Source organism: Hakea prostrata, chromosome 9 (assembly GCF_041222555.1).
Source record: "Hakea prostrata isolate BN-2017 chromosome 9, UWA_Hpros_2, whole genome shotgun sequence".
Lineage (NCBI taxonomy): Eukaryota > Viridiplantae > Streptophyta > Magnoliopsida > Proteales > Proteaceae > Hakea > Hakea prostrata.
In genome coordinates, this window is record NC_142608.1 from 5,650,998 (window position 1) to 5,662,713 (window position 11,716).

The following is an 11,716-nucleotide window of genomic DNA, read 5'->3' on the forward strand; positions in this document are numbered from 1 at the left end:
CGAGTGAATATAATCAACAATCCCTTTACTTGTGTGCATACCCGCTTTAAAAGCCCTTCTATGATGCTTCCCATAGACACTATGCTCACAAAATTCCTTCTCTAAAAAATTCAGATTTGGGATAAGTTTCTTTTCCATCAAAACTTTCATACCTTTTTCACTCATGTGCCCAAGTCTTCGATGCCACAACCTAAGAGAAACATCTCCTTTGTCAACCGCCACATTTGCAACATCATCAACAATGGAACTACCCAACAACTTGTACAAGAGACCAACCCGGATTCCCTTCATGATAACAAGAGCACCTCTTGAAACTTTGAGTACTCCATCTCCTCCGGAAAATTTACAACCTTCATTCTCCAAAGTAGATAAAGAAATCAAACCTTTTGTCATATCCGGAACATGTCTAACATTTTCAAGTGTGCGAACAATACCATCAAACATCTTCAAGTGTACCGATCCAATGCCAAGTGTTCTACTAGATGAGTTATTCCCCATTTTCACCAATCCTCCTTCACATGGCTCATATGTGCTAAACCAAGATTTGTGTGGGCACATATGATGTGTAGCACCGGTGTCAAGAACCCAATTTTGGTGAAATTCCGAATTGCAACCCACTATCAACACTTCATCTTCGATAATACTAGATGTGGTAGCCACAACTTGATTTGCCTCTTTAGAATGTTCACCAACAATCTCTTTACCTTTTTCATTTCCCGAATTAAAACCATTTTTCTTTCTTTTGAAACAATTCTTTTTAAGATGTCCACTCTCTCCACAAAACCAACAATTGTACTTGCCATCATGCCCCTTGGATTTAGAACGATGTCTTGACTTGCTTCTTGAAGAACCCTTTGAAGAATCATGACGTTCTTTGCTTCTACCCCTTGTCATATTAGCTTCTGAACCCACCTCCATAGAACTTCCCAACGAAGCCTTTTTCCGGAGTTCATCGGCAAGTAATGTACTACAAACCGAATCAAAGTCAAGAGAATCCCCCTTACTACAACATAGGGTCGTAACTAAATGATCAAAAGATTCCGGTAGAGTGCAAAGCAAAATCACCGCCTTGTCTTCATCCTTCATCTTTTCTTCAACACTTTCCAATTGACAAAGTATATTGTTGAACTCATTCAAATGATTAGAAATATTTGAACCATCCTTCATTCTACAAGAAAATAATTTTCTCTTCAAGAAAATTCTATTTGTGAGAGACTTTGTTTGGTAGATGCTTTCCAACTTTGACCACAAATCCGCCGCCGATTTTTCATGTGCAATATTAAACAAAACTTCATTGGACAAGCTCAACCGAATAGTAGACATGGCTTTGAGATCCATCTCTTCCCAATCATCATCTTTCATTCCCTCCGGTTTCTTTTCATTTCCCAACAATGCTTTGTGACAACCATTTTGAATCAACAAATCTTTCATCTTCATTTTCCATAATTCAAAATTTGTCTTTCCATCAAATGGCTCCACCCTAAATGTATGAGCACTCATTGTCTTCAAAATAAATGCACAAAACCTATGCTCTGATGCCAATTGTAGAAGACAAGACCTTATCCACGGAACCGGATGATTAAACAAATCACCCAAAGTAACAAAATAAACCAAGGATCTTGTGCAATATAAATTGAAAGACAATCACAAAGCAAATAAACAACAAACCACCACAAGAATGAAAAGGAAATGCAAACAACACACAAGAATTTTACGTGGTTCACTAATCCGAAATATTCGAGATTAGCTACATCCACGGGGAGGGATTTCACTATTTTAATCTTCAAAATAGTACAAGATTTGAGTGTGATACAATGTTACCTCAACCGGTCACATAACCTCTCAAAGCTCCTTAGAAAACCCTTCTACCTTAAGCTCTTGAAGAAAACCCTTCAATCCAAGCTCAAGCTACAATGGAGTTGCAATGGAGAAGAACACAAGAGAGAAGAAACCCTTTTCTTGCAAAACCACAAGAAGAAGAAGACTCACAAAAGCTAATCCCGTTTTTGGACAAAAACCCCTTTAGAAGTCACTAGAAACTCACTTTTTCTCTCTCCATTTACCTCTCCCAAGGCCCTCTTAATGATACCAAACACCTACCCATGTTAAACACTAAGTGGGACCCACCAAATTCAAATTTTGAATTCAAAACAAAGATAAAGTGATTTTCATCACTAAACCCAACATCTTCAGATTTTAAAATCCCACCAACAAATCCCCCAAAAAAAAAAAAATAAAAAAATGAGAACATGCCTTAAGCTTAAGTGCTGACGAGAATGAGAATGCAAAAATTACCTACTCTAATACTCCGATGAAGCATCTTGGAGTAAACAAGGACGGAATCTTGAGAGTCCCCAATTCCCGAATGTGCAACGGACATGGCAACCCAAAGAGATTTTGGTACATGTTCAAAAGACTCAATGACATCTTCAAAAACACGACAAGCTTCCTCAATTTGGCCATAGACAAGAGTATAGGGTGATGAGCTTGCTTCCCAAGGTGGGATTTTTGAGAAAATGGTGATGGGTGTGTCTCTTGAGAGGAGTTGAAGGTGGATTCTCTGGCCATGTTTCCAAGGATTTTCTGGCGATGCAGGAACAAAGGAAGAGGGAGTAGCTCCCAACGAAAGAACTTCTAAATTCCTTTGAAAAAAATATGGTTTGCATAAAAAGAATGTGCATTGACTATTTTAACCTTAATTTAACTTGGACATTTAAGTCGACTTGAGCATAAATGTAGAAAATGAATTTCTCACTTATAATCATGGTTCCTCGTGTCCGCGATATATCGTCAACACGGGGCAATATTTCGACCTGTCGCTGGGGGGCGACACAACACCCCCCAGCGACACCGATAAAAACACAAGTCGGCGATATATTGTCGACCGACTCGATTTTTCGATTTCACCGGTTGTTTTCACGCAGAACTGTAGCACCCAGAAACTGTTCTGCTTCATCTTCTTCAATTCTACACTTCTACTTTGTTTTCTTCTCATGAAAATCAAGTCATGATAAATCGTAAGCAATCTTTATTCTATCCAAGTCGTTCATGCCTTAAGCCGATGATACATAATAAGAAAATCGATGGATGCAGCAGGAGACGAGCAAGCCGACGACGCAATCATAGCATCGTTTTCTCCCAGACTCATTGACAGGCTCGATTCAAATCCATCACCATGAGAAGTCGTAGAAGATATTTTAAAACCCAAATTCCGCTCTTGAGTAGGGAGGGTGAGGATTCGTGCACTTGTAGTTTCTCTGCAGAAATAGAAGCTTGACGATTTACGAGAGAGCAGGCATCGAGTCAATGGCGCAGAAGAGTAAGAAGCAAACGAAGAAGAGAAATACAACGAATGAGAGAGGTATGGATTTGCCGCAACCATTGTTATAGTTGCAGAGATCTCCAATTATGCAACTCTGCGTCCTTCCTCCTCAACCACCGATGGCCGGGTCTCGATTTAAATTTACAAATCGTCCGACATGTCGACTAATGTTGACATGTCGGTGGTGTCGCCGGCCACCGACACGGCGACACCAGTCGACATGTCGGACCATGCTCATAATTGATAATAGAAAGAAAAAAAATCTATTATAGATTTGAGGACTTTTCTATTTTTTAAAATAAAAATAAGAAATAAAAATATGTGTCAAATACTTAAAACTAATGAAAAAGCTAAAAAATCGAGAATGAGAATAGATACCAAAAATACCCTTATTAATCTCAATCTTTTATTTGATATCAAAACTACTTGTTGGGGGTAATTGTATTACAAATTCTTCAAACATATAAAAGAAAAAGGGAAAACAACCGGGGGGGAGGAAGTTTGTAAAATAGGAGAGGGGGGGGGAGGAGCCAACCAACCCCCCCCCGGGGGGGGGGGGGGGGGCCCCCCCCCCTGTCGGTTTGGGGGTGGGGGGCCCCCCCCCCCCCCCGCGCGCCCCCCCCCCCCCCCCCACCCCAAAAAAACCCCAACCCAAAGAAGAAGAGGGTGTTTCCTAACCAAAGAGACAAAACAAACAAAACACAAAAAAAAAAAAAAAAAAAAAAAAAAAAAAAAAAAAGGGGGGAAAAAAAAAAAAACCCCCACCCCCCCCCCACCAAAAAAAAAAAAACCCCCCCCACCCCCCCCACCAAAAACCCCCCCCCCCCCCCCCCCCCCCACCCACCCACCTCATACTAAACCCCCAACAAAAAAAAAAAAAAAACCCAACCCCCACCACACCACCCAAAAACCCCCCCCCCCCCACCCCCCCCCCCAAAAAAAAAAAAAAAAAACTATTTGATATAAAAAATGTAAACGTAAATTACACTAGTACCCCAAAATGGAGGCTTTAAAGCACTGACACACCACTTTATGTATAAAAAACACATAGATCTTATTCAGTTAAAATGATTAGTTATATTTTCGTTAAGACTATTATACATACTCTTCTAAGAAATCTTATTCTTATTTACCAAAAAAACAAAAGAATATTCTTCCACTAACTAAGCGTATTTAATAAAGACATTATTTTTGGATTTTTTTCTCTTCAAATTTTAGTAAGGACATTTTTAAAATTAAAGAAAAACAATCAGTAGGTTAAAATTATTTCACTAATATAATGAATTGGGGTGTTATATTTTTTAAACATAAAATAAAGTGTTAGTGCATTAAAGCCTCCATTTTGAAATGCCAATACAATTTGCTCAAAAATACACAACAAATAAATTTTTTTTTTTAAGAAATCAAATTCAATTGAATAAGTTGCTCATTTTTGTCACTTTCTAGAAAAGGTTGGGTACACTTTTATCAGCAGCATTTGTTTTTTCTTTTTCCTCTCTTTTTCGTAAAGAATCTTTTCTCCTCCTGTGTTCAAATTCTAAATGATTGGCCTATTTGGTTAATCTATGGAAAAACTTGCAGCATACCCAACTCGCTCTTTGGATTGAATTGCTAAAAACTTGCAGCTTACACGACCTTCCCACTTTATTGGATTGATATGTTCTATGTGTTTTCTTGTCAAAAGTGATGTTCTATGTTGACACCTTAACCATACTTAGTTTGAAATTTTATTAGTCAATTTCTAATAATTGAAGTGGATTATCTATATTTTTCTGAATGAAAAAAACATGTTCATTAGTCACATTTAAAAGTTGAGGTACAATTTAGAAGATATAAATTTTTTATTTTAATTTAATATGAACCTTTAGATGTGACTGATGGATATGTGTTATTTATCTAAAAAAGAAAAATAGATGACCCATAATAGACCTGATAAAATTTCATATAGACTCAGCCCAAAACAAATAATTATCCTCTATAGCTTCCATGCTTTTGTCCAAACCTTGTGTTTCCATCATCAAACAAGGAAAGAATAGAATAATAGTACCCTTTCCTAGAATCCTACAGTGGGCTACCATCAACCTATGCCTTTTAGGACAATTTAGAGACCCTATATTTACCAAAATAACCTTAATGCAATTGCCATACTAAATACTATTGGCCAATCAAATTGGTTGGATTAGATCCCTAATCTTCGAATCCCTTTCGACCAGAACTCTCAGATGTTGCTTTGCTTGCCCATCAGCCAATTTTGACTGCTAAAGATGTAGGGAGCTTTTTTGATAGTGAATATTAATACAATAAATCCGAAGTTAGGTTCGTAAGATTTTGAGTGATTTTTATGTAGATTATATTCTATTGTATGATTGAAAAGTATCAGTATCACACATTCATCTCCTAAAGATCCAAAATTTCAATTTTTTTTTTTTTTTTTTGAAAATTTCTAGAAGCACTTGATTTGGTAATCTCCGACCACAAAGAAACTTCATAGAAATTCCTTGGCTGTCCTGTACAAGGACCACCCAGCGATCGTGACAGCCTGTAAAGTGTAAATGCAGTCGGTTCATTTAAAGTGGCCAATAATAAGTAATGACGGGTTTAAACTTTAAACCAGGATTTTTAAAACCTCCAAATCGGATCCAACCAGACCGTAGCGGTTCGGTGTTGTCGGCTTACGAGGGCAATTAAGGAACTTCGATAAAGGGGAAAAGTCTTAAATTACAATATTTCCCAAGAGTCAAAGTTAGAATTGAAAATAGAACCAAATCGATTATCAAAATACTAATAAATAAACAGTAACAGTCACTCAAACTCAAAACTTCTTAGTTCACTCCAACTCTTCAACACACGGATCTAGTAAATTCTTCGAGCCCTGTTTCAGCTTCTTCTCGGGTCCCTCTCCTAACACTTCACTTGGATCTCGTGGTTCTCTCGCTCTTTCTATCTCTGTGTCTCGGGTTTCATGATTTCTTTCATGTTTGAACTTGGAAGAGGAGCTTCAGCGAAGAGAGAAAACATAGATTTTCGAAGACAATGCAAGGTTCTACCGATGAAACAGAGGAAGCAGAGGAAGAACTAAGCTTGTTTCTTCTCTTTATTAAATACTATAATGGCGGTTTCTAAGCTTAACCCAGTTCTACTTGGCTTAATACTTTTAATTCTGGCCGCTCTTTCGACAAGAACAGGTAAATTAAAACAATCCCACTGCACGCCCTACTTAGTTTTTTTGAAGCTTTCCTCTTTTTCCCATTTCTCTTGTGCTTCGTTGCAGCAGAAGGAACAGGAGTAGTTGCAGAGTTGAAGAAGCAAGAAGCAGATGAAGAGCCTTTTGTGGGTTTAAATATCGGAACCGACGTCTCTAATATCTTATCTCCGGCAGACCTTGTTTCGTTTCTTCAGTTACAGAAGATCACGCATGTCCGTGTCTACGACGCCGACACTGATATTCTCAAAGCCCTAGCTCGTACCAAGATCCGCGTCGTTGTTGGGGTACCCAATAACCAATTGCTCGCCATTGGCGCTTCAAACACCACCGCCGCCGCCTGGATCAATCGCAACGTTGTGGCATTCTACCCTGGAACCTTAATTATCGGTATTGCTGTCGGCGACGAGGTCTTAACCACCATCCCATCCTCTGCTCCCCTTCTTGTTCCGGCGATTCAATCCCTCTACAGTGCCCTAGTGGCTTCCAACCTACACAACAAGATCAAGATTTCGACACCCCACTCTGCCTCCATTATACTCGACCCATTTCCCCCATCTCAGGCTTTCTTCAACCAGTCGTTTAATTCGGTGATGCTGCCCCTGCTTCAGTTCCTGTCGAGAACTGGTTCTCCACTGATGATGAATCTCTATCCTTACTACGTTTTCATGGAGAACAAAGGGGTGGTGCCTCTTGACAGTTCCTTATTCAAACCCTTGACGCAAGCGAAAGAGATGGTCGACCCAAATACTCTGCTTCACTACACCAATGTGCTGGACGCCATGATCGACGGGGCATACTTCTCCATGAAGAACTTGAACATCACAGATGTGGAGGTTCTTGTGACGGAAACTGGGTGGCCTTCAAAAGGGGATTCCAAGGAACCTTACGCCACCGTTGACAACGCAGACACCTATAACTCAAATTTGATAAAGCATGTGTTAGACCGTGGTGGAACGCCTCTGCACCCAGAAGTAACCTCGAGTGTTTACTTATATGAATTGTTCAATGAGGACCTGAGGGCGCCGCCGGTGTCGGAAGCGAATTGGGGGTTGTTCTACGGTAATGGGTCGGCGGTGTATGTGCTGCATGTTTCAGGGAGTGGAGCATTTTTGGCGAACGATACGACGAACCAGACTTACTGTGTGGCCATGGATGATGTGGACAAGAAGACATTGCAAGCGGCTCTGGATTGGGCGTGCGGTCCTGGGAGGGCTAATTGCTCTGAGATACAACCTGGGGAGGACTGTTTCGATCCCAACAATGTCCAGAATCACGCTTCATATGCCTTTGATAGCTATTACCAGAACCAAGGGAAGGGTTCTGGGTCCTGCGATTTCAAGGGCGTCGCCATGATAACCACCACTGACCCAAGTAAGTAAAAATCCAGATGCATAATCGCTCTGCTATGCTCAAATTTTTATTGATACAAAGTTAAACAAAACCGGATTTTTCTTTTTTCTCTAAGCATACCTAAACCAAAGAATGCCTTCAAATTTCAAACTTGTATTATCTTGTCCTAACCTAAAATGGGAAAAAACAGAACTTGCTTGCAGATTAAGGGTTTGAATTGATCCAATTAGGCTAAATTAGGGGAGTAAAGTCTCCTAGGCCCTGAATAAGACATTAACATTGGGACTTGAAATGTTGTTGGCAGGTCATGGGAGCTGTATTTTTCCTGGAAGGTGAGCATGGTTGCTTCCCTACTAATTTCTGTTTAGTATTATGCTTTCACTCATTGTCATTCTTTAATTTTCATCCACAGACTCTGTTACTGGGTTTCTCTGTGTTCCTAAACTGGCATGGACCAATGGGAGTGATGTTAACCTTCTAAAGAGGACAATTAGGTTGTCTTCTTTTAGGAATTTGGCGCTTTGGTTGATGGGTTATTTTGGTGCCATATGACCACTGAGTGTGCTTCCGTGTGTCTGTTTGTCCTTGTGAAGATCCTCTGGGCTGAAATCTCATGTGATGCATCGGATACTGGATTTAAACTTTAAACTCCATCCTTACAAATGTAACTGGTTCAGAGAGTTCACGAGGGCAACAAGATTCACACACACACATACAGGAGTACACTTGTAAATCTGTGATTTATGCTCATTTCCATCAACAATCCATCTCTCGAAAGTGTCCATAAATAATTAGGTTCTGGTGTTTTTTCTGATCTCTGTTTAACTTGTGGTGTGTATACATTGTTGCAGTAAGAGGGTAGCTAACAAGACAAAAGCTGTAAGCACCACCAATGCCACAAGTTAAGTGGTGCAGAGATGTTAAGATGGTCTTTAATCACAAGGAATGAGAACTTATCGACTTCTTTGTTGGGTTTATTGGTTCACTTGTTCACTATCACCTTCTTCATCATGATGGGACCCCCGCAACCACCATGATCAAGAGGAAGAAAATTATGCGACAGCAAAGGGAAGGAGCTTTCCTTCTTTACAAGATTGATTTAAGAAGAGAATTGTTTTTCATGTGGGTGCACAGTGCTAATATTGATGCTTCTATGGGTCCCCTCCTGAAAGGCAAATACATCCAGTGTTTTAAATGCAGGAACTCGGTGCACAAGGGTGACTAGGAGAAATGGAAGAATGTAATTGTGTAGTTCCTTTATTGTTTTGGTTTCAAGTTCAGTGAAGATGTGGTGTACCTACCTGTAATAAAAGAGGATTGGTTGATTTTTTCAATTATTTCAGTAAGATATGTTGTTGCTCAATTGAGCCAAAGTTTTATATTCGATTTGGCCATACAGAGAAGTCTTTTCTTAACAGAAATTTGGAATCGATGAACTTTACAGAGTGTTTCCAACAGACTAAAGGCACACGTTCCCGTGCTTTGAGCTCCCATAACTTTTGTGGACAAAGACATTCTTATCCCCATCTAGTTTTAAAAATTAGAACATGAACATATATAATTTTTTGTGAGAAAAGTATGTTCATTGATTTAAAAAAAACCACGAGGTAGTTTTAGACATAAGGGAATCAAAAAGCAATATCCAAAAGCAATATCCAAGATAAGAAAGGGGTGGGGAGCTATTGATTTGGTGAGTTTATCCGCTGTGAAGTTCACTCCCCAAGCACATGAAAAAATGAAACATTCAGAGAAAGAGGCCGCCAACCTGAGGATATTATGAACTAAGTGGGAGATTTTCCAACTGTTGTGAAATGATGGATTGGTCATTGGTGATCAAGGGCTAGAGAGAATCCTTGCTGAATGGCTTGAATCCAATTCCTTGTCCAAAGGCAAAAATCACCTGATGATTACGGTCTTTTGCTAATAAGAACACGAATATAGCACTCTTTTAAGTTTTTGAAATGGATTGTTGCACAGGTTATGAGACTATGACATGGGCGGGTGGAATAAGAACAAAGGCATGAAAGGTGAAGCAGATGGAAGGTGGATGGATCGAGCCACTATTCAGTCATGAACAGGTTTTCAACAGCCACCAGATGTTATATTTCACACCCTGGTGATGAGTTATTCATCTTTGCTTCTTCTATTCCTGCCTATCCTCCATCATCATATTGCCAGAATGCTAACTTGGCAACTGTGTTCTTTCAAATTCTCCATAAAATTTTGAACTGTACTGTTCTGGGCAGCTCTCTTTTCAATCGTGTATACTAAAGTATGGAAAAATGCCCCTCCAGTGGGTTGACACAACAAGCACAAAAGGCCCACTATCTTAAAAGTCATCACCTTTCTCTCTCTCTCTCTCTCAAACCAGTGTTGTTTATTATTACTACTCTCAAAATTCAAATTGACTTTTCCTTGAGGCAAGGATATGTTGCTTTACTACAGCAGGAAGCCAATTTACAAAGTTTTTTTCAAGGGTTTGGGTGTTAAGCAAACTTCAGTTACTCATCCTATGACTCACCCACTGCATGAGGCTCCAGAGCCGTTGCAAGATCTGAAAAGGACTTTCTACCCTAAATTAATAATTCCCCTCCCCTCCCCCTCTTGGAACAGACAACCACCAGTTCTTAGCCATCCATATATCTTGCACATGGCAGACTTGGACGTGACATGCACATGATTAGCTTAGATTTAATGACAAAAAGACATGTTCTTGCTTGAATCTGGTTGATTTTGCTTTTCTTTTAACTGAGAATTAACTGAGAAGAGTGAGTGTTGGTAGACTCAGGTGGTATAACACAGTTGCCTCCGAAGGTTAGATTAGATTCAAGTACAATTCCATTGTAGAAAAGGGCTTTAGAATTGCTTGAACTGAAAATTAAGCTTAGAAAAAGTTGTGGGAGTAAATGAACATTATTATTAAATACGGTAGGCAAAGGGTATTTATAGTGAAACTTGATTCTTTGTAACTATTGGATTGTCCAGGGTGCTAGGTCATGGGAATGAAAGCTATATTGTGTCATATCAGAGAATGGAAGCTTTTTTGTGTCATATCAGAGACGGGTAGTAGGCATGATGGCCTAAGCTTGATTTGACAACTTTGCACCTTGTTATTGAGGAACCCAATCCCTGGGTCCCCTGTATTCATGGTGGTAAAGCCGTCGGTGAGCACAGAGTGCTCCCTCGACGGATAGCTGATCCGGACTCGTTAGTAAAGGTGTCAATTGTAAACCGAAACCGTTAAATCGTACCCAACTGCGCCAATATGTTGAAAGGCACTAGTTTAGACTACCCGTGAGCTTGTGATAACTTAGTTATGTTTCTAAGAATTTAACTACTTACACTACTTACACTACTTACACTGTGAAATTAAAATGGAAATTTTGCCATGGAGCATAATCAAACCCAGGCTAGTCCATTTGAAGGTGCTACCTTTAGCAGTGGATCACAATTGCACTTATAACAAATATATTTAAAGTATTTTTTGCATGCGATTTTGTATTAGAAATGTACAATACTGTTTTTGCAAATACTGAAATTGTATCGTATAATTACACAAAAAAAAAAATTATATTGTATAAATTAGATATGGTATAGTTTCCGTTTGCTTAATGGATTTGCATTGCCCATCAAAGATGTTGAGAAGAATATCACTTTACCATATTTGGTGACAGGTAAGAATGGAGTTTCCTTCAGGGTGAAGTTTAGTTTTTATAGGTTCCAACTAGTGATTATGCATAGGAGACATTTCCTACCACCTCTACTCTAGGGCTCTTGACTACCTTTTCCAGTGGACCTTTGATGAACCAAAGGAGTCAGATTGTGTGAAGTTGATCCAT

At 39.4% G+C, this 11,716-nt stretch overlaps 1 protein-coding gene across 1 annotated transcript; it reads left to right on the top strand.

Annotated features, from left to right (window-relative positions):
• The first annotated feature begins 6,117 nt into the window (after positions 1-6,117).
• Positions 6,118-9,482, top strand: LOC149004258 (glucan endo-1,3-beta-glucosidase 1-like). The gene is given in 6 exon segments (XM_089169246.1): positions 6,118-6,507; positions 6,594-7,898; positions 8,182-8,209; positions 8,729-8,778; positions 8,781-8,885; positions 8,888-9,482. Coding segments are annotated over 6 exon segments (1,779 nt in total). The 5' UTR covers positions 6,118-6,431; the 3' UTR covers positions 9,103-9,482.
• The last annotated feature ends 2,234 nt before the right edge of the window (positions 9,483-11,716 follow it).